The sequence below is a fragment of the Triplophysa rosa genome, linkage group LG24 (assembly GCF_024868665.1).
Source record: "Triplophysa rosa linkage group LG24, Trosa_1v2, whole genome shotgun sequence".
NCBI classification, from domain to species: domain Eukaryota; kingdom Metazoa; phylum Chordata; class Actinopteri; order Cypriniformes; family Nemacheilidae; genus Triplophysa; species Triplophysa rosa.
In genome coordinates this window covers 1,373,182-1,397,915 of record NC_079913.1, presented here as the reverse complement: position 1 = coordinate 1,397,915, position 24,734 = coordinate 1,373,182, and the positions used below count along the sequence as shown (strand labels likewise).

Below are 24,734 nucleotides of genomic sequence, written 5' to 3'. Positions count from 1 at the left end.
GCGTGTAAACTTAATGCCGGCCGATCGGGCCAAGGTCAAAGTTCGCATCTTGGAATCGAGAGATAATGACAAATTCCTCACCCTCTCTGATAGCCGTGCATGGAGCGCCTTCCTCGTGCTCCAATCGGATTTCTTTTAGAGCCACCAGGTTGTCTGTCAGTTTGCTCCGCCCCTTGAAGACAGTGGCGTACGTCCCCTGTGATACAATAACAGTAACATTTTAATTCTAATGTGTAAAAAGATTTAAAGGTGCATTAGGTAATTAACTACAAAGATAAGGGTTTTAAGGATTTAAGAAATCACATAAAAGATCAAAGAACTTTTTTAAATTACTGGGTTTTTCTACAATTGCATCAGTAACTGGAAACACTTCCTTTTGCATGACGCCGCATCATTGCAAACGTCCGTATGACGCTCAAAACAATAAAAAAACATTACACAGTGCACTTTTAACAACTCCCGTTTCTAACTGCTGACGTACAACATACAGATTCAGATTTTACCTCTCCCAACTTGTCCAGTTTGATGTAGGTCTCCAGTTTCCCAAACCCGATTTCTGACTGAAGAGAGAGAGAGAGAAAGAGAGAGAGAGAGAGATTGCTTCATTAATAAGATGTGGATAATGCTGAACATGCGTGTGTTCAACAGACCTTATCAGTGAGAAACACATCTCTCACTGTCTCTGACATCAGCAGCCGAAATCATTTCCCAGACAAAACCATTAATCATGCACACACACAAACCACCAGGGGGCACTACAACTTAAAAACCCAAACACATTTATTTGGCTAGATGCAAACAGGGGCATACCATTGACTCCCATTTTTATATATAGTACATAGTATATATATATATATATATATATATAGCTTCATTTTTGTAGCTATATTATTAGCTATTATTAACATTTCTATAGACAAACACTAACTAACCCCATAAATAATTTCTAATTACGTTTTGCCTTTTCACGATGTAAAAAATTCTATATATTAATTTATTTACAAAGAAGAACATTACACAGTGTATCCATAACTCTTATTTGGAGACAAATTTGTATAAAAATGTATATAAACACAGACACGTGTTAGAAGAGAAGCCATGACAAAGAGAAATGGCAACGAAGAACAATGAATGCCTAGAAAAGGCCGTCCCTAAAGCAGGGGTCTTTTCACAAGCAAACCCCCCGTGAACACAACCTACAGACAAAGAACATCGTATGTGTTTTTGTGCCCCACTGAGAGAACGACACAATGTTCGTACCGACACTGAGGTTCTCGAGTCCATGAGCAAAGAATATCAGCCCGTGGTGTGGTGTGTCTGAAAAGCAAAGCTTGTTGTATTCCATGTGTTCATTAACCAAAGCTCACAATATTCTCGTTCAGACATAATAATCTTCTCATTTGCTATCCTGCATTTCAGATTCTGGTATAAAAATGAGCTTTGCCAAGTTTAACATCAATGACACCAAACATGATCGTTTTATTTTATGTGCATCAAGAGAGCTTTTGATGAATAACGACAGACTATATATGAAGAGTTCCAAAATGAGATTATACATTTTTAAATAAAAAAAAAATTAGTTAGCTAACCAATCAAACCAATCCAACTGCAGTATGATTGAAATTAATTGGAATGCACAATAAAAAAACATGATTTTTGAAAAATTGTAAAAACGCAGTTCTCATTTTGGGAGCAAACCTTTCATATGTATCGGCATTTATTTAATATAAATAAGATCTGAAACACATGGTCTACGCTTTTTCAGACTGCACTCGATTTAATTTATTGCTTTTAACATTCAACCCAAATTCTCACAGCGTGCCCAAGTCTTCATGACAATGACAATGGTTTGTTGTTTGACAACCGTGTCATAGTTTTAACTCTACAGTCCACAGAAAGCTCATTTATTCAACCCCAAGCTAGGATTTACTCATCTTGAATACAACGATCTTTCGACTATTCATGTCGCAAACTTGCTATGAAAGAGAGCAACGTGAACAACGACCGTCGCTATGCAGCGTGGTTGCTAGGAAGATGTCCCATCATGCACTGCTCCTTATATGCTCATACGAAAACAAGCACCACAGATATGAGATATGAAGATTCACGGAGATGAAAGTGTATTACATGAAGAGATGTGTCATGTCATAATAGACGTGGGAATGATTGAGCGTACTTCTTTTAAAGCACATCACGCAGAATGTCGCTGGACATAATGTGAATAGTTCCACCCTCACGCAAAATCCTTGGCGACGTCCTGAGGGTTTATGCGAGTAAACAAACGCAACTTTCACACACAGATACTCACCAGAGAAGCTCTGCGTGACCGTCGGCTGAGGGGTTGGTCGAACGATGGGCTGCTCAACTGCAGCTTTTCCAGGTAACCGTCAGGAATCCGGATATCAGCAGGCAAAGACAAACGTTTATTCAGGTCCTGTGGCGTCACAAAGACACATGCATATGCAAACAAGTCACTCACATGGGACAAAATTAGCTCGGTTCCTATCAAAGACAAAATCAAATTAATCATTGATGCTCGGTGAACAATTCCCATTAGTTGTGTGCTTCTAGTTTGAAAGCAGCGTGTGTGATTTAAATCAGCTAGCGTGCCTGTATAAAGCCCGTCTCAACCCAAAGCATTAGCATCTTCCATAAATAACCTTCCAACATGCTCTGACTCTCCTCCAGCTCACATCTCTCCCTCTCTGCGTCTGTCTCTCGTGTCTTTGCTGTTCACCCACACACCCACCCACCCACCCACACACCCACCCACGCACGCTTAAAAGAAGCATGCAGTACGTTCAATGGGCAGCACATCAGTACAAGTAAGGGCTTATTTGGCGATAACAGCCGGCTGCTTGTACATTATCCCGCTTATTACACGGTTACTTGCCACATGAGAAAAAAAACTGGACATGAAATGTGAATTTGAAATCTTTTATTAGCTCATTTTTACCGAATGCAGACCTTCCGTGAGGAAAAGCCGTTTAGTTAGCCATAAGTAAGAAACGACGTTCAAACATCACAAACAGTCAAATTGGCTTAATCATTTGTAAATATAATGTCATATACTGTATGTTATTAAAAGACATATTTATAATTCATTTTTGTGTTATATTAAACTGCCCCTCTCAAAATGATTTGCAGCATCCGGGTTACAGGGTGTTATTAGTTTTGAGCGGTTGTACCCTTGGAATGTCGCGACTGGCCAATCAGAATCAAGCATTCAAATGAGCCGTGTAATAATATTTGATAACGGTGCAATATGCATGTGGGCGAATCTTACAAACACTGCTCAAAATTACACGAAATTGAAGATTATAAGAAATTGCATTTGAAATAAAAAGAAAAGCATGAATTTAGAAGACCGCTAATATATTTTGCATTGACATTATTTTAATGAGAAATTGATGATGAACTATTGAAAATAAACATTTGAAATAAATGATTATTAAATATTAATGAGTGCTACTTATTGTACTCTACTATGATGGTACAGAGTCTCTTATTAAAAACAATTATTTAGAAAAATGAAAACTACAAACAATATTATAACAAATCTGGACTTTTTAAGAATTAAAAAAGGAAAATATCCCTAATTATTAATAAAAGAATGGCAGAATAATTAAAGTATGTATTTTGTTAGAACACCGTGACAGTTACAGCTTCACTTTTTTGGTGTTTGTCAGCTGTGCGCACGTGCAGTAATCCAATGCATACAGCAGGGGGCATAATAACCCCTAATGGAGGGGTAAATGGTCAAATAACTAGTGTGAACTGAACTGAGGTTTGCAATTAAACCCCAGAATAGAAGGTTTTAAATGTATACCTGTGATGTGAAATCTCTTGCCGATGTGTTACAGTTGCATTTTTTACAAATAATTGGGAGATTTTCTCAATCGACATCATCTCTATGTGGTCTCTCTTTACAATACACAGTAAAAAAAACAATAAAGTAGACATAAAAATAAAGAAAAGGATAGGAGTAAGAGAAAGCGACCGCCATTCTTCTAAGATCCATGTCTGTGTGTGTTAAGACAGAAACTATTCAACAGTTTTTTGTCTTTTTTGTTTTTTTTAGACTCTCAGTCTAACACAGCGCAGTAACCAGGAGACGTGACACGTTTCCAGTAACATGTAATTCTCAGTCTACACTAAAAGCGAGACGTTGCGCGATCAGATTTGATGCAGAACATACAATTACATACAGCAGGATTCTGGACCAATGAGATTTTACTGTGGGCGGGCCAAGCCAGCACGACCCCACAGCGCTTTTATTGCTGGTATAAGATCTCATGCACCTGAAAGCTCTCGGTAGGTGCAGAAGTTTCCACCCGTTACTGCGTTTTGCATATTTTTAAGAAATTCTCTTTACAGAATCATTGCAGAGGAAGAGAAGCCGTGTAACAGGACATGGGAGAAGAGGAGACGTAAAAGAGGAAAATCCACATCACCAACATAAAGCTTTTAGGATACCTCACAGACGCACAGTGTTTTATTCTATGAATAACTGTGCTGGTGATTCATTTATGAACACGCAAACACACACGGTTTTACCTCCATGGATATGCGGCGATGCGTCCGGGTGCGGAGACACACGCCGGTGGGCGACTGGACTTCATCGGAGGACGTCCCTGAGGCTTGATCGCTCTCTCCGTCAGAACCCATCTTCAGATTCTCATGAACTATATCTGTGAAAGAGGTCATTTTTTTAATCATCATATAGGCGTGGATCTTTAAAAGGCTTTTTATTTAGGACATTAGAGACAGATGGTGAGATGGGGAAGGAAAAAGACAACATGACCCAGGCCGGACTCGAACCCGGGTCTCATGGGATCTCAATGCTTCGACTATGCACTAAAAGCATGCGCTCAACATTACTTGCATAATCTTTTTAAGTGAACCAGTTTGGCAGTATTGGGACTTTCTAACCACATCATAACAGTACACTTTTATGTCTCAGAGTCTCATACTGCTTATGTTATTGAGCATATGAACATTTATAGAGAATTAGCGACGCAACTTAATTTATGTATTATCAAAGGCAGTGCAAATTGACCATATATGACGTCTATGAGTCAAACATTTCTTAAGACGTTTGAGTTCCCTAATGATGACATATTTCACATAAATATTTAAAATGGTTGAAGTCATTAATTCACAAGTATACAATAAAATATAAATAAGTATACAATAAAATATAAAACTAACTTTTAAAAGGACCAATTTGGCAAGCATTTAGCAGTTGCTTCCTTTAATTCATGTTCGAATCGAGTTAAAAATGTCTTCAGACAGTTGATCACCAGGAGGCGACCAATTAACTTTTTATTTAATGATACGACACGCCCCTTTGACGCACAAGGGCCGTCAGCATCACTTAAATGACATTACTATGAAATTATGCTCCGGATAATATAAGCCCAAGCATTGCTGTACTCGTTTCTGTGTTGTATTTTCAACATCTGACACGATTTGGCACGCACAGAGCAAGCATGTTTTACACAAACATTGTGAGTTGGGATTCAGTCCATGTGCATGTGCAGTAAAAGCAGCGTGTGATTTTCCATGTCAGTGAAAGACGTCATTCATCTGCTTTAACACACGCACACACACGCACGCACACACACACACGCACACACACACACACACGCGCGCACACACACACACACACACGCGCACACACACCTGTGTACATACAGTGAGTCTGTGTGTAACATATGAACCGCAGGAGAATTATTAACAGAGGTGGCTTCTTATTCAACAGCCACATTTATTATGAAAAACCTTTGACCATCGCATTCATCCATGTGATCATTTTCTAAGAAATTGAATTTCTAAGAAAAAAGCTGAATATTAACCGATTAACCGCAGTTTCACGTGTGTTTTGTTTATAAGAAATGGTGTGCGTTCTGAAACGTCTCCTTAAATCCTCTCTATTACATAAAAGGACGATCCTGCTTATCAGGGATGGCCAATGGGCTAAATTATGATGTAACACAAACACACACTCGAAATTGAAAAACAGAGGCGAGAAATCCTCAATATGTGTGTATTTGTCTTTTTGTGCCCAGAAGAATGAAGGATACATAATCTGCTGTGAAAGAAAACCAGGGATAGGGAGAATCCGGGTGTAAAGGTGGTCGTGCCTGTAGCGGGTTGTTTGTTGTGGTGAGGCAGGGACCCTCCTCCCTCTCCAGGGTGACATATTGGCCCGTGTTTTATGAAGCTGAGGCAGTAAAGTGCAGTAACCTGAGGGCCATCCATTACGACACAGCTGTGCACGCGCGTCTCTCCCCTGCTTTTTACACGAGGCGGATGGGGAGAATCCCACAATGACTAGAGATATAGGTGGGTCATATTTCAGGCCAGAAAATAACTTAAATCTGAACTTAAAAAAACGTTAGATTTTGTTAAAAGAAAATTATGTCTGTTATTTACTGTAATGGGTGACATTCAAATACTGTGTTACAGTCATAAGAAATGTGTAGTATCAAGGTCATAAAAATAAAGCTTCTTTTAAATTCAGTGCAACACATTTTCTATATGCACAGTTTAGACATACACTAACGTAGAAAAGTTCGAGTACCGCCACAGAAAAAAATTAATTTTCATTTAATCATCATTTCTAGATGTATTGTGGCCATTCCAGTCCAGTGTGTGTTGAATTTCAACAAAATCAAACCTCAGGAGTGACAAAGTCATCCAACAGCAATGTGAAAGACACATTAAAACTTTGATAAAGATCACTTTTTTGATAAATGTATAAATATTATTTTTGTGTTGCTTAAAAGTGAATATGAACTTGTTTTCTTTGTGGTATTTGAGGTCTGAAAAAATACAGAGCATCTTTTCTGTTATTTGACCGGTTTCTACAGTTTTCATTTTCTGCAAATAAATGCAAATAGAAACAATATTTTTATTTGAAATTTGGGAGAAATATTGTCAGTAGTTCACGCGATGACACGAAAATGACCATTTTACCTGAACGCATACCTATAAATAGTAAATGCAGAAAAACTGAAAATAATTTTCAAAAGGTCTCTTAATATTTTCCGCGGCTGTACCTGTATAAATAAAGTTGTCCTTTATTTTCCTAACGCAAAATATAAATTCTCATCCTTGTTGACTCTGGAGTAGAGAATGACCCAGACATCATCTCGCTATTGACCTTTGGAGAAATGAGAGGACAGATCGAGTTTCCTCACAAAGGCACATTTCTGCACCGCGTCACATCTCTGAAGTCTGTGAACCAGCGCATGGCTCTGTGTGAAAGCGTGTGAAGCTGTAGGTGACGCGCCCTGTTTTTGTATTTCTGACATACTGCGAGTTAACAAGTCCTTCTGTCAGATCACCCCACACTTCCCTTCATTACCTCGCCCTTTCATCCTTCCCGACTTCCTCTCGCTCTTTTATCATCACAGGCGCTGCTCTCTTTCATTCCCGTCACGCCCGAGACGACCTCGTTCCCTCTCTTCTAATTCTGACGTCTGTAATCTGTCTCCCTCTTCTGCTCTCCTTCCGCTTTCTTCCACGCACAACGCTGTGAAACTCTGGGATCCCAAGCGTTCTACTTTTCTAAAAAGCGTGGCACGGAAAAACTAGCATGAACAAAAGTGGGTCAAACTTTAATCAACTCCAGACCGTCTCGCAAACTCGCAGGTCCGCCTGACATCACCCCTGACTGACGGACGAGGGAATTCGAGACGATTTATCAAACGCAGATTCTGAAATCGGTGCCAAATAAACAAACAGTCTTGACATCGGTGCGAATAGATCAGAGCAGGAGAGGACGGGTCTAGACTTGCATCTTTGTCTGCAGTACATCACATGCTCGTGTATGGGAACCACCACGCATGAACACACACACGCTAAGCAGCAGAACGGATCTGTTCAACTGTGACACACACGGTCACCTCCCACGAGGGTTTATTCTGACTCATATCCTGCCAGCGTGAGCACGTTCTCTCGGTGCGTACACCCACACACACACACACACACACACACACACACTTACAAGCTTGCAAATGCGATAAGGTCAAGTGGCCCACATCACACACCGAGATTCTGCAGACCTGATTTTTATTCTCAAAATTCTTACAAAACATATCTGCGATGTGATCATTAGTAGGAAGAGCAGGGTTTATGAAAGTCAAACGGAAGAGGGCGTGTTCACGGAAGATTTACGATTGGGATTGGTCCAAGGCGCGAATACCATGACTCATTCATAAAAGTCGTGTAACGTGTTACAACATCAGGTGTCTCAAAAACTTGTCATCATTAGCGAACTCAAACGTCTTAAGAAATGTCTGACTCATAGACGTCAATGTGAAACGAAAGAATTCGCAATACATTTCACTATGGTCATGTGATTTCTCAGTGCTTATTTAAGACAGTAAAACGGAAAAGGCCAACGTTTGATTTTATCCATTAGTGACTGTCTGAAATGTAAAAAAGAAATAAAAATCTTACTTGGACCGGATATGCACATCTAAAAAATACATGTATGCATATTCAAAAAAGTATCAAAAAATAGCTTTTGAAATAAAGTGTACTGATGTGCAAAATAAGTGCACTATAAGTATTTATATAATAAATATATTTCAAGATATAAAAATATTGCCATATCTAAACGTATGCAAATGTTGTAAAATAAAATGATACAAAATATTTAAAAATATAGAACATTTAATGTAGCCTAAAAGAAACCGGTATGGTCTCTGGCGAATGTTGAAACTTCATATAAGACTTATATTGTTGCCTCCTTAAAAGAATTTCCTTCTTTATTTTACATCATTTTGTAAGTCACTTAGAAAAAAATCGAGTTTTTAATTCCCAAGTGTAAATGTAACGGAAGTGTTGCGATTGGTCACTTACCGAGACGGCTGCCGTTTCGGGGCATGGCCATGAACGACCCCAGACTGCCCCCGATGACGCTGTGCGGCCGGCGTAAGGGAGGCTTCTTGAAGGATCCGGTGTACTGGTGCAAAAACGAGTGCATGCTGTGAGATGTTGGTGGGCGGCCGTTCCTCACGATGGGCTCTGAAATAACCACAAGACCTCAGTCAATACACACGCATCTGTGTAATTACATGAATGGATTTATCTGCGCACGGACGGGACCCGATATCTGTGGTCAATACTCCATTCAAATTATTACTTTATTACACAAGGTCAGGCTGAGGGCAGGGGAACTATCGGAGAACTTTTAAGAAAGCAGTGACGTTTGTGGAAATTCACCCAGATGCTGTGCCGGAGCTGTTGCTATGGCAGCATTGCAACCGTGAGATACACTTATTAATACGGAAGTTGCCCCGTGACACTCCAAACAACATGTGAAGTTTAATTTAAAGATAAGTCAATCATTGCATACACAGTAAAATCATACACAAATTAACACTCTCAATAAAAGTGTGGATTATATAAACACTGTGAGAGTTAATTTGACCGTTTTTAACACTGGCGATTTTGCCGTGTAGGTGTTGCTATGGCAACATTTGCATGGATAGAAAAATGGAGGATAACATTGAACGAGCACAGCGGGCCATGCAACAGCAACAAATCGACAAACTACTGCAGTGCCAGACAATTGAATAATCGATGACAACATGCATGTCCTTTTAATAATATACACAGCATTTATAAACATGAATTGAGGACTCTAGAGGTCATTTGACCATCACACTGTGTGTCCCTCCCACCTGTTAGTGCTTATAGCACCTGTCCCAACCACCAAATCCTCCTCGAGCTTGCAAACACACACACCGTAATCTTAAAGCTATGCTTGCTTACACACACATACACATATAGTCGGCCGATCCATCACACAGATATTTCCATCTTTGAAAAGGCAAAATAATATATATATATACATAACATCCATTTTGATTTCATGTCGACTTCAAATGTTGTTTTGAAGCTTGAATACTTGATGCTGTATTATTCTCATTCATTCAAACACATTTTTCTGTAGTGGCCACGCTCTTGGTCATATCTTCCCACAGATATTACAACACGGCTTCCAAACTGCTTACCGAGAAAAGCCAACAAAACATCAGACACACAAACCACACAAGAGCGTTCAGTTTTAACCAGATGAGCTCACCGCTTCAGCCGACCTTGTTTACATATGAGCATCATGGAAACTCCAGAATGTTCTACGGTCAACGCTATGGTAACGTATGTCATAATGTCCAAGGCAAGAATGTGCCTCAGACAGCATCAATGGGCATGCCTTAAAAGATATAGACAGAAAAAGACCTTGAATGTTTCCGTTTCTACCAACATTTTTTTGAAAGAAAACACACCGTGATCGAGTTTCAATGCATAAGTATATAATATGTAAACTCTATGCCTGTCCCGTCTACTACGTCTTGTTGCTAAGCAACAGGGCTCCTGAGAAAAATACTTCCATGTCAGCAAAAGCTCTCGGGCCCAACGCGAGGACGCTTTCACGGTTGCCGTGTCGACAGTCTCCGGTGGCAGAATCTTAGGGGTCACGTAAAACTCACTCATTTCTTATTGACTGCTAAAGGACTGCTTAAAAATACAAGAAAACTACAACACGAGTAAAAAAGTTAGGTGTTTAATGTTTAGCAACACGCATGCCCTGTGCCGATTTATGCGTGTTATAAATTAACAGGTACATTTTTGTGGGAAATGACCGTCTGACATTGTTTGACTTATTAACTTTTTTCAAGATAGGTATAGACTTAAACAAATAAAGGCTTTATATGATTTGTATAATTTATAGTAATTAAATACAATTTAAAATCATATAAAGTCTAACAGCAATTTTTCTGAACAGTCTCTAATGCCATTTCAGATGGGATGGGCTGAGACGTTCCCGTGGCGATTGAAGATCACCGTAACCAGAATCCAGCTGAGTTTAGAAAATGAGGGTAGAAACCCTCATTAATGTGCGGATTAAAAGAAAGAGAGAACTGCATGACATCCTTACGTAACGTCGGGGTCTTTACAAAACATTCATCAGACCGCCTTAAAACCCTGGTCGGGTCACTGCTGGCATTACACGCATTCAACACGCAGGTCTTAAAACAGCCAATGTGTGTTTAAGTACGACCGAGTGTGTTTGTGCAAAGCTGAATGGGCTTGTTACGGCCGTTGTGTTTGTACACATCATTGTGTTTACTGCTAAATGAATGAGACATTCGTACAAAAAGAAATTGCATTCTTGAAATGTTAGTCTTAACCTGTGGATTTTTGTTTGCATAAAGACTAACGGTATCCTCAGCCCACAAGCTCCCATTTGAGGGGTGATTATTCTCCATCGGTCAGGAAGTTCGAGGCGGGATGTTTGGAATCTCTCCCGAGCCCAGTCACCCTACATTCATATCACACCGGATGATTTTCAATGTTCCCTTTTACACTTCCCTCAAACCCTCACGCAAAGGTGTTCCAAAAAGGACAACGTGAAACTGCACCATCTGTCCCCGGCCAAAACTTTCCTGTGCCCATTTGATAACTGTGGTTACTGTTTTACCTCATTCGAGCACGCAACACCCCGGGTGCACCGGGAGCAGCTGGTGAGGATGGGTAAGCAAAAAGGCACTAAAACCCAAACGGCTTTGGCTTCTGGTTTATACAGTGTCTCATTGTATTGTCTGTGTGATTGCGGTACATCCATCAGACCGACCCGAAGCCAACGGAGCTAATTTAGCTCGTCTCTCACAAGCAGTCACATGCTCCTATACTCCTCGCAGAGGTGTCATCGCTGTTATGTAATTACAAGCTAGTTGAAAATGTAGGCGAGAAGGAAAGAAAGGCTCTCAGAGGAGGAAGGGAAAAAAGTGAGTTTTGCTCCAATTTCTTTCCATGCAACTGAAATGACATCGCTCCAGGCTCTCGGGCTGACTGGAAGCAGGATTTTTCAGCCGACTGTTTAACGGAACGTTCTGCCTGATTGACAGCAGTTTTAGCATACTGTCCATAACCACAGACAGGGGTTCTCGACCTTTTTGACTCCAAGGCCCCCCATTGAATTCAACAATATTCAAAGAGCCCCCTCCCACTCACAAACCCTCAAAACTTCTGCCCAATCAAATATTTTAGAGCTTAACATTAACTGGAAAATGGCCAAATAATAAGACATTTTTATGTATTTCAATGCTAATTTGTCTCATTTTAAATATCGGTCATCTTGAGGCCCCCTTGGAAGTCAGCTGGGGCCCCTTGTGAACCACTAACACAGAAATGAATGTGTCTCGCTTACTGATGAGAACCAAACAAACAGTGTACAGTAATTAAGTGGTTCTCAACCGTTTTCGTTGTAAGGCCCCCTTCGTGTAGGGTGCATCACTTTGCAGCTCCCCCAAATAAAGACTTATGATCTTAAACTTAGAATTTAAATTAAACCAAAAAACACATTTAGTTATACAACACTGGAACATCTATTCTTTCGGTGGGTGGGCTTATTTTTCAAATGTTTAATTGCATAAATGTATGACAAATTTCTATATTTCATAAAATGCCACAAAATCTGTGGCCCCCCGGATCCATCTTGGGGCCCCCAGTTTGAGAACCATTGTAGTAATGCACTTACAATGGAAGTCTATGGGGCAATGCACTGAAATGGAATCAATGTTAAAGGGAAAGTTCACCTAAAAATAAAACATTCTGAGATCATTCATTCACCTTCATGTCATTTAAGTATGACTTTCTTTCTCTTGTGAAACATAAAAGAAGATATTTTAAGAAATGTCTCAGTGGTTTAGTCTACAGACTTTGGAAGTCAATGGGGGTCAAGGTTGTTTAGTTACGAGTGTTCTTCAAAATATCTTCTTTTGTGTTCTACAGAAGAAAGAAAGTCATATGGGTTGGAAATGACAAGAGGGTCAATTGTTAATTTTTGGGTAAACTATCCCTTTAAAATCACACAGTTTTGAAGTCACAGACACAAGATTGAAACATTACACGTCTTAATATGAAATTGACGTCATAAAATTGTTTATAAAGACATTTTTGACCATGGTGACAACGTACGCTCTTTAACTTCAAATAATATGCTCAAAAAAGCAGAAAGGACTGTTTACATAAAAGCAAAATCTACCACTGGAATTATGTTTGTAATATCTGACCAAAAGAACCAAAAGTCATCCCACCAATACAATTATTTATCATGAACGTTACAGCTTAAATATCATAATTTTGCACTAAAGAATTAATAAACCATTTAACAAAAATACAAGCTTGACATTTCAAGCTTAAACACTGCTTAAATTCTGATCATCTGTTAAAAAATGCATGTTCCAATACGACCCACGGGGGGTCTTTTTTTCCGCTGCTGTGGCAGTTGTCCAGAGCTCTAACTCCACAAACTATTCAAAGAGCTAATAAATCAGACTCTAATCTGGTCTGTTTAACACCAATGGTGACCCTGCAAACACAACACCTGCAGAGCAAACGATAACGGCGATATGGTGCAGAAGCTCACCGCTGTCTTTGCTGCTGTTCTCCTCGATGGTCATCTGTTCGGCCAGCTCGGAGAGCGACTCATCGATCGTCTGGCTGCCGCGTAGGCTGAGCGACAAGCGTCTCTTAAACCTCTTCATCTTCTCCATGGGCCTGGGAAGCAGGGGGGCCTGCGAGAAAAACACACAGCGTTAATGTTCAATAGCTCTCCAATACCTGCGGGTGATGCGAAATGCAAGAAGTGCAAAAAAATTATGTATATATCGAACAATATTTTAGAGACGAAGTTGCTTAAAAAGTGATGCTAGGAAAGAGAAATGAGAAGGCCTCAGATAGCAAGGGTAGTGAACAAGGTAAAAGAAGGTGTTTATCTGTGAGGGATGGTTTTTAAACCACACAGCAGGCCTTTCAGACTCATGCGTGTGACACGAATAAATAAAAAGAAACCGTCATTAATAATCAAAACGCTTTTAATCAAATATTTATGACACGGTATTTTGTTTTATAGGCACTTAAACACATGGCTGTGCATTATTAAAACACACTCCCACATGTCAGAATTCTATTAAAACAAATGCATTCTCGTAATATAACATGTGAGACACCAGGGCAATTCCACTGCCGTGTATGGTATTGAATTGTGAGCCGAGCATATCGTTACAACCCTATAACAATTTGCACACGTTTTCTATTTTAAAAGAAGAAAAAATCAAGCGTTAGGGATGCACGTTTTTGAAAGACTACATAGGATTAATGTGAATTAAAATGTATAAATCAGAAGTAATAATAATCCCAAAAAAAGAGAAGAGATGGCTCTTCATAAAACATAAAATAGTTATTTTCTTTGAATGTGCCCGTTTATGAGGAATATGGACCATTATGGATGTGACAGTTCTGTTATGGATGTGACAATTCACTTAGCTGACAATGGAAAACTAAAGACAGACTTCACATGGGTATTTAAACCACCAAATATTGACATCTGACCTATCAGTATGATATAAACCTTTGGTAAACCTTGATTATTTCATCTTAAGGTGGACATCTTGCTACCCTCAAAGCCATTGCAAAATGGCAATTCAAATCCATGCACAGCAAAATCGCCAGTGTTATAAAAGGTCAAATTAACACTCACAGTGTATATATAATCCACACTATCGAAAATATATATATATATATACACTGTGAGAGTTAATTTGACCTTTTTTAACACTGGCGATTTTGCTGTGTGTGATTGAACATTCTATATAAAATGTCCAAAGGCAAACTTAAAGGGATAGTTCACCCAAAAATGAAAATTCTGTCATCATTTACTCACCCCCAGGTTGTTTCAAACTTTCTCAATCTCTTTGTTCTCCTAAACACAAAGGAAGATATTTGGAAGAATGTCAGTAACCAAACAGATCTCATCCCTAAATTACTGCCAGAGTAGGGAATATAAATACGATCTGTTTGGTTACTGACATTCTTACAAATATCTTCCGTTGTGTTTAGCAGAACAAAGACATTTATACCGGTTTGGAACAATCTGAGGGTGAGTAAAAGACAGAATTTTCATTTTTGGGCCAATTATCCCTTTACCAAAATCACGTCTTGTCTGTATCTGAGATGGTAAAATGACGATCAGAGCATGATTAATTGTATGATTTTAATATTGCTTCAATGTGTGCTTCTATTCATCTCTCAATAGGTCCTTGCTGACGGTGCGGTTTGAAGCAGGAAACACCTTTGCTTTTGGAAGGCAGCGGGACCTATTCTGTCCATTGTATTACCACCTCAGACTAAACACACAAGTTCATGCTGTTCACAAAACGAGGTAAAAAAAAGAAACCCTTCAGAGTCTGTCAAAAGTACAGCACATTCTGATAACATTCGCTCCCCGTACGAAAATCCAGTGCACTGTAATCACACGCACAAAAGACTTATCAGGTTACGGATAGGTGGCGTTTTCTCAGGTGGTGTCTGATTTCCGAGAAAATGCAAGCGTGCGCTCGTCTGCAGAGAACAGACACGCCCCCGCCACAGGAAGTGCACGGTCAGGGCGTCTGTGATAGGTTTCTCTCAAATACAATCACACACGCAAGCAGACGTCCACACCATCTGTCCATCCGACATACACCGGGGGAGGGGGGACGAGCGAGCCCCCGCACGAGGGATTAGTCTACAGCGATATAGCGCCGACAGACAGCTCACTTTCAAAAACGCACATATACAGAGAGGTTAAATGCGTGTGCTGACGGAGCACTGGACTCCAACAGCTGGTATCTCATTCTGCTAGAGGACACAACAGGGTCCAGACACACCCTGTGGCCACAAGTGAGAGGGTTTTTGAGTCTGTGTGTTTGAACAGTTGGCATTCTTGTGTCATCCGGCCTGAAAATACATCAACACAATTTAATACTTTTCTAACTTGACCGTTTTTCAGGCCTCAGCAGTAAGGATTTTTTACGCTGGTCCGGTTAGCCTTTGAATTGGGCAGTGTTGGGTAAGTTACTCTGAAAAGTAATTAATTACTAGTTACTAATTACAAATTCAATAGTGTAATTAGATTACTGTACAAATTACGCTCTCCAAAAAGTATTTAATTACTGATTACTAATTACTTTCTATATCCTACATCAACCTTGATTAGTTAAGTGATTCAAAGATAAACATGATGAAACTTACATCAGAAGTAACTGTAATTAAATTACAGGAAAAATAAGAGTAATCCTTTACTTTACGTTTTCAAGGGAAAATTAATTAAATTACAGTAACTAATTACTTAGTAACTGGTTACACCCAACACTGGAAATGGGTTGGACTTGAGCCCCTGGCATCTCTTTCTAGTGAGGAGCATCATGAAGATTGTTTTGATGATGACGACTCAAGTTAAAGCTGAAATCTGTAACAGTGTTTGGTTAAAATATACAAAAATCAGTTATTGAGCCAGTAAACCCCTTCGGACAATGTAAACAACGTTGGTGCAACGCTAGTGCAGAGGAACTTCCTTTTTTAGTTTTTTAACAATGCACAAATGTTATGAACAATCAAAACACAACCAACAGACACGTTAAACAAATATTTGTAGAATTAATTATGTGCAAGATAAAAAAAAACAAATGAAACTCTGCTGGACCAGTGTTTACATCTTGTAAAGTGGTCCATGTGGAAAAAAATTGTGTTTAAAAAGGTCTCCGTACCACACCTGTTTCACAACGGTAAGTTTGTAATAATATTTTCGGGTATGTTTTTGTGGGAAATGTCAGTAGGACATCATTTGACTTCACCCTACTTAAAGATAAGTATGAAAAGTAAGCTGCAATTTCAAACAGAGATGTTGACAGAATTGCAAAAGTTACAGCTTGCATATTTAAGACCAAACGTGTCTTAAGTGTTTTCATTTCCAGCACTCGCTTCCAGACGCGCTACACGTGCATAAACTGAATCAACAGCATAAAAGCATCCCCCAAAACCATCCGAGCATCCTTACTGCCACGCTCTCCAGTAATCCAGATCCACTCCTCATTTCTCATTTTCATGTGGGCCTACAGAGACACTCCTCAAGTCTTTTCAACCCTGCCTCATTAAAACAACTACAAACACATCATAAACGTAGCTCAAAAAACAGAAAACGTCCTCCCGTTTCCTTTTCACAATTGACAAAACATTTGTCTCTGTTTGCCACCTCTCCTTTTCGGCATGGGACAGTGACACTATTGATGCAGTTACAAACCGCATTCTTGGCCAATGAGCGAATAAGAACCGGGGACAGTGCCGTCTATTGTCACCCCGCCCCCTCGCATCATTAACCCCCCGGCCTGGCGCGATATCAGTCCCCGGACATCAGCTCTCCGGGATCAGACTTTTAGGAAAGTGGGAGGGGTTGAGCAGGCCGCGGGGAGAATGAGAGAATTATACTTTCTAATATGAAGAGATGCTTATTTGATAGTGATTTGATAAGCGTGTGGAAGGGGGCGGGGCTTTTGCTCCATGTGACTGGTATTGTCGATTTATTTAAAATGAACATAATATTCAAGAAAGACAACAAAATATATGTCGTCTTTCGTGTCGGTTGTTTTATTCAACTCCATCAGTCTCTATTCGTGTTGTTTCACAGTCCTCCAATCATAAGACAGTATGAAGATCAAACACCAGGAGGAGAATCTGTTTACAGTCTCCCATACACCCCTTGGGCTGGGATTAGCCCGCCGCCCCTGTACGCACTCCTCTTGAGAGATAAGGGGTCTTTTGTGTGACAGCGTGAGGGCACACAACCCAAACCATAACAAACCCTCGCGTGTGCGCTGGGGGAGGAACAGTAGAAGACAAAACATCCCAAATACACACGAGCACAAACACGCTCTTGCGGAGCTTGCAAAAATAAAAGCATGGCTTCCCTCACACGCAAACAAAACAACAGCACGATCAAGCCCACAAGCACAATGAATGACCCACACAGAGGACTGCTGCCTCTGATCCAGCTGAATTCTGGGATGGGCCCTGCAGCCGGGTGCCACCCCAGACCAGAGGTAATTAGAGCAGGAAGGCCTGACATCAAACCAGTCACCAGCCAGAGGCCTCAAACAGCGGTCTAATTAAATGCAGCCTGCAGAGACAGAAACTGGGTTAACGCGCACACTTATAGGCTTCCAAGTTCAAAAAGCCATTGCGCCAATGTACAGTAGATTTTAACACTGTAGGCAAAATGACGCATCAATACAACTAAGGGTTTAGTACTTCTGAGACCTGCTATAGAAAATAAGCATAACGTCTTTAAATGAAAGCAAAGTTAGAAAATAAGCCCTAAAATGAACAACGATCACAAAGAAAGTGAAACGTATACGTTGGTTATAAAGTTTCCTACTTAAATGTATTTTAATATAGTTCAGATTTAAAGCATTACCATAGATCACAAATCATATATAACATTTTTATTTAAATGTATTTATTTGTTAAGTTGTTCTTCTTTACTATCATGCAGTTCTATCTAATATCTACATAAAGTAATGCACCACAAAAAAAATCATCTGACATCATTCTTAATGATTATATTACATATTGATTTACTACACTTGCACTTCCAAGGAAAAGTCTGGAAAGTGCAGCACGCACCTAATGAATATTCTAAGAATCTCGGAATTTTAGATAATTCTCTTTTCATCTGTTCCCACACGCACACAAATAAAAGTCCATTCCCGTCACCATGGCAACACGTCTTTCCAGGGACTTCTCAGCATCTTGTTTCTCACAGAATCAGTAATCTACCTCTCCATGCACCCAGAGAGAGAGAGAGACAGAGAGCGAGAGAGCGAGAGAGCGAGAGAGCGAGAGAGCGCGAGAGAGAGAGAGAGAGAGAGAGAGAGAGAGAGAGAGAGAGAGAGAGAGAGAGAGAGTGAGCGGAAGATGCGAGAGAGCGAGAGAGCGAGAAGAGCGAGAGAGAGAAGAGAGAGAGAGAGAGAGAGAGAGAGAGAGAGAGAGAGAGAGAGAGAGAGAGAGAGAGAGAGAGAGAGAGAGAGAGCAGACGAGAGCGAGAGCGAGAGCGAGAGGAAGAAGCGAGAGCGGAGAGCGAGGAGGGAGAGAGAGAGAGAGAGAGAGAGAGAGCGAGAGAGAGAGAGAGAGAGAGAGAGAGAGAGAGGAGGGAGGAGAGAGAGAGAGAGAGAGAGAGAGAGAGAGAGAGAGAGAGAGAGAGAGAGAGAGAGAACAAGAAACAGAATGATGCCTTTGTGTCTGACTACAAAGCATGAGATCTCCACAGCAACTCTGCTCGTCTGCGGCGAACTGCAAGCGAGTGAGACAAAATGACAAAACAAGGCAAAACAAGGGCGAGAGAGACAGAGGAGATAAAGAGACAAGTTAAACGGGGTGTGAAATTAGCCATACTACATGCGTGACTGTTCAAGTGGCAGTATAATGCATTTCTAATCATCCTTTTGAATCAAGGATGTATACGATATCTGGAGAAAGTCATGTGCCCAAAATTGCACAAGTTTGTGATTTAAAATCTGCCTTTATGACAAAAGACTGGCAAAACATCAAGTATAAAACCAATAAACATCTACCGCTTACAATACGTTTTCAGTTTTCTTTACACACAGCAACCTTTGAATGGCCATTGATGGGGGAACTTTCGCTAACAGAAGAGACAGGAACATCAAAAGGTTATCCAAGGAGAAGTCAAGTCTGTTGCCGTCTTCACATGTGTACGTGTGGAGTGTTTGAATGCATTAACACATCTGCCCTTCGTCCTACACGGGACATCAAAGGTTGTGTTCTTTAGATTGTATAATGTAATTAGAGTCATAGAAGATGGAGAGAGAGAGGCCATAATGTCCTTTAATCTCCTAGTCCACTCGACGATGTTTGAAGTACTTTAGCGAGTCGTTAATACGCTCTTCGCTCTAGCTCCATGCTGGAAAAAATGCATGCAAATTCACCCCCGCTTGCAATGCGAATACTGATGGGTAGGTCAAGGGACTACAGCCATTCATACAGCGACCTGCCTTGAGGTCACAGGACGACTGACATCCAAACACAATGATGGACAGGCAAAATAAGTGCAAAATAGGGATGTGTGAGGGCCCATCAACGGTTGAGCGGCAATTTCAGGGAAAAAAGCGCATTGACATTTACATTTCTGACATATCGAGAAATTAGAAACTCAATAAAAAATCATTTTCTGACAGTAAATTAGTTATTAAAAACAAGACATTTTTGTGCGTCACAAAGATCATAAAACATTAAAATAGGTTGAGAAATGTAAACGTTATTGTGGTTTTATATCTTTGGTTGTTTACAGTGTTAAGATGCTTGTATATTTAAAGGTCCAGTGTGTAATTTTTTATCTATTGACAGAAACGCAGTATAATATACATAACTATGTCTTCAGAGGTGTATAAAGACCTTACATAATGAAGCGTTATTGTTTTATTACCTTAGAATGAGCTATTTTAATCTACATACACCGCGGGTCCCCTTGCATGGAGTTCGCCATGTTGTTTCTACAGAAGCCCTAAACGGACAAACTGCTCTTCAGAGTGTTTCATAAATATGTTATCTCCTTCAGCAAAGAAGCGAAAACTTGACGACATCTTAAGGTCAGTTTATGGTTCTGCGTAGGACCTACGCCGTAACCTACGGCGTAGCCTACGCAGAGCCGCGTACCCTGTGCGTACCCTACGCCGTAGCCTGACGCGCACCTCTCCAAAAATGTAACAACGCGTCAACTCAACGCGAACCCTACGAGGACCGCAAGCGCTGTGATTGGTCGGTTTGGCAGCATCGTACTTCCTTCTACGCATTTCCGGCATCTTCTTCTCGTGTCTTCTTCCGGCAAGTTCAGAGTCCACAAAAGAACAACATGGTGAGCATCGACATCGACATCGACCAAGTTACTGAGCGTCTGATTGAAGAGGTTCGAAAATACACGCATCTGTATGACTCCTCTTCGGCGGACTATAAAGACTGTCAGATGGCGGCGAATTCTTGGAGAGAGATTTCCTCTAACGTCGGTTTGGCTTCCATTGTCGTTTGCAAACACTAGCATACACACACACAAAACATCGGCGAAGAAGAGCAAACCCATGAAAACACAAAGAGCCAACTAGCGTTTCGGCGGTGTAATTGCAGTATGACGCATACTCTCAACGCAGAACCATAAATGTTCACGACGCCGTCGTCTACGTACGTAGGCTACGCCGTATGTTACGGCGTAGGTCCTACGCAGAACCATAAACTGACCTTTAGTTCTGTGTCAGCCAGCATAGTGCTCCGAAAGGGAGGGGGGAGTGAGAAGTTGATTGCAATTCACAACCTCACCACTAGATGCCACTAAAATTTATACACTGGACCTATAAAAAAAAACGTGCATTACTCAGCTTACAACATCATCCACTATGGATCTTACATAAACCCTTGAACACTGAAATATTTCGCTGGAAATCTCTGAGCAAGCCATCTAACAGGCCAATTTCAAAACAAGCTGTGTGACTACCGCCCAGATTAGTTCGCTATGAAGACAGCGTCCTTATGCAGACGGCTTTGGCAATGCCGTGTTGAATCTCAAATCGTCTGATTTGAATGTCTAAGTTTGAGCAAATGTAAAAAATTCAGTTTTTTTATGATTGCTTATATCAAAGAAAGAGAAGCTGAATAAGACAATTAGAGAATCATTAGAAGCTTCTACAGCACCACTACGTGAAGAAACCTCCTACAGGCTTTTTCACATGCGCACACACACACACACACACCCTTGAGATATGAATGTAGCAGCACATAATGTAGTCCGCAGCCTAAACTCAACAAAACATACAACTCATACTTAAAACTTAAAACACAAAACATCTACTCTGTAAGACAGACTGAGAGAAGACTAAGGTCAGGGGTGTAATGAGAGGATAAAGCTTTATAACAAAAGGTGATCTTTGTCCTTTTGTCAGCAAATACTCGCATCTAAAAACACAACACAGAACAGCTCTGAATTCAGGGATAGCCGGGTGATTCCCAGTGTAACGCAGTTACACAATTGCTTCACAATTTCACCACACACGACACCTCAAAGCATTTAGCTTGTTGAAGAGAGATGTGCTTTCACTTACACATTTTTGCTCGTCGCACCATAAAACAGGCCAGAATTCCCCTGAACCTTGCACTGTTAAAGCAGGGCTGCAGGAACATTAAGTATCAAATAAAAGGCTTGAAGTCAACACTTCTTTCATCCTGAACATTCAACATTGTGTGTGTGTGTTTGTGTCTGCAGGAGATAAGAGGATGATCGCACACACAATCCCCCTTGACAAATGAATCTATGAGAAGCACTGACTCCAGTAGAGAACTGCCTGTTCTCTGTCTCCGACACACACACATACAAGCCAACGCAAGATCAGACTGATATTACACCCAGCATCTACATGATCTACTGCAAGTGAGAAAAGAAGAGAAGGGATTTAAATGGGCAGACCTTACCGTTACAGTCACAACATACATTTTAATACCGCAGTAATGAATTGCATACCATGATATTCATACTATTCGTATACATAAGTAGTTGCATTCAGGGATTATATATCCGATTTTATACCATCACATCAAACACAAAGTAATAAAAAAGCTTAAAAGACATTTTAAGTTTAAATATATATTTATATACTGTGAAATATGTATTGCAATATGAACTGCATCATGAGGTGGCTGGTGAATGCCTGCTTTAAAGTTTATACCCTTGTGTCGTACTCTTAGTGATAGAGAGAGGAACAATAGTTTCGAGGATATACGGAAATAGTTTTAAGGGGGTCAGAACTATAAGAGGTCACCGAATGAGAACGCACATCCCAGAGGCATTTGCAATGTCCCATATTCTCATTCTCCACCTGAGAGAGGCTCCATTACTCCATTTTTAGCCTGTAGAAGCCAGCTTTCCCTGCAACAACCAGAAGTGTCACTCAAAAACAAGTGAAAACGCAACTAACCTTGACCCAGAGGTCAAATCTGACATCCCATCAGTACAGCAGGAAGTGTCGATTGTGCACTTAAGAGTTGAGATGTTACATGCTGTTCAATGTTCATCTGTGGCTGATACCTCATATGTTGACACCTGCATGAGTCTTCTAATCCCACGATCCTCTTAAACGCTACGTAGCCATGACGACTGCAAACTTCCTGTCATTGTTCCCGCAGCAGAGAGGCATTCCTGACAACGGGCTAACAAATGTCACAATAGAAGCGACAAAAGTGTGTTTGAATGTCTGAACGACTAGGTAGTAATTTCCCGTCTTTTTAGTAGAGCTAATGATTGGATGGGAGATTGAAATTATAGTATAATGTTGTTAAACTTATTTTACAAAAAGATAAAAGTGTGTTTCTGTATGGGATCTTTTTCTAGTTGTCTACAGTGCGCTCTAACCAAACTTTGGACCAGAAGTGTATTGCCCGTTTATCCCAGAAAGTTAATCATTCCCCACTTTCTCCTGGTCAATAACAAGCAGGTTTAGTTAACTTCAGATTCATCTTTGAACACAAGTCTGGAAAAATGTTCTCTAGATAGTGATCATTCATTTGCATTCCAGGTGCAGATCTCTGTGGCTAATATTCCAAGGATCAGATAAAGTCTACTCTTAAAACAACAAGCGGAAGAAGCATTGCCCTTCTATGAAAGTTCATTTATGACATCATCTGCTTTACGACATCACAAAACCAAAGCGGTGCCACTATGCGCAATCTATTTGCTAGAGCGCTTCTTATAAAGTTGACTTTTATGCATGTTTAAATAAATGTGTTTTTTTTCTGAACAATCAACACAAAATATTTATGAATCTAACTGATGAAATCTAATTTTGTTCAACATGCTCTCTAGAATCATTTTTCCGTCAACACCATACATTCCAGCCCAGTTTTAAAAGGAAATACATCAACACAAAGATGATCTCATTCATCCCTTCAATGCTGTCTTCACAAACAGTCACCCACAGACTCGATGCTACCAGTATTTACAAAACACCATCCAGAATCAGAAGTCAAGACATGAAATCCAAAGGCCTCTCACCTCGTGCCGCAGACCCACGGTGATGTTAGGTCCTGATTATGAGCTCTGTTCCTGTTTGGCACTGCGCAAAACAACAGCAAAAAACCCACAGCGCTGAATGTCCCATGACAGATCACAAGGGACGTGAGCGTGGACGGGTATTTCAAGATATTAGCCTTTAGGACACTTGGCTAAACCACTCACGACTAGAAACACAAACGAGAATGAAGTACTATCATTGATCATACTGAGGAAATGACAGACCAGGGCAAACTGATTTCGTTTAGAAAGTCAGAAAAGGTCTGGGTGATCTCTAATGAAAAAGGGAATCACAGGATAGAAATAAAACTATTGAACTATTGACCCATACAGTACACTTCCACAGTAAGTGAATTACTTGCACACAGTTTGTTTTCAGAAATGAGGGACAACACACCATAAATTCTGTCAATAGTTTCTTTTGAAATAACCTGAAAATAACTAAAACACCAACCAATGTATACATCATTCATATGTATGCCACCCTGCTGAAAAAAAACAACAGATCCCTGCCCGAACCGCAACAGAAAATTTACTGGATTTAATGGTTATAATGGGAATTGCGTTGGTTTTATTTGAAAATACAATGGTACTTGTATCTGATGGATTCTATTGGTAGGATATTAAATCCTACTGGAATAATGTCAAAAACATACTACAAAAAGGAATTTTATAATGGTTTTAATAGAAAAGGCTAATGGTTGGTAATGGTATTTTAATGGAAACCATAAGAATTTCTAATGGGTTTATATGGTTATCCTGTTTATGT

General features: G+C 40.2%; 1 protein-coding gene across 1 annotated transcript in view; it reads right to left on the bottom strand.

The window, feature by feature from the left end:
* cdk17 (cyclin dependent kinase 17) overlaps positions 1-24,734 on the bottom strand; it is a 38,419-nt gene that overhangs the window by 6,237 nt on the left and 7,448 nt on the right. Inside the window, exons 2-7 of the mRNA XM_057324580.1 lie at positions 13,451-13,598; positions 8,875-9,039; positions 4,558-4,691; positions 2,309-2,434; positions 504-560; positions 82-196 (exon numbers count right to left, since the gene is read on the bottom strand). Of these exons, the coding sequence (XP_057180563.1) occupies positions 82-196; positions 504-560; positions 2,309-2,434; positions 4,558-4,691; positions 8,875-9,039; positions 13,451-13,577 (724 nt within the window). The 5' untranslated portion in view covers positions 13,578-13,598. The remainder of the gene's footprint in view (positions 1-81; positions 197-503; positions 561-2,308; positions 2,435-4,557; positions 4,692-8,874; positions 9,040-13,450; positions 13,599-24,734) is intronic.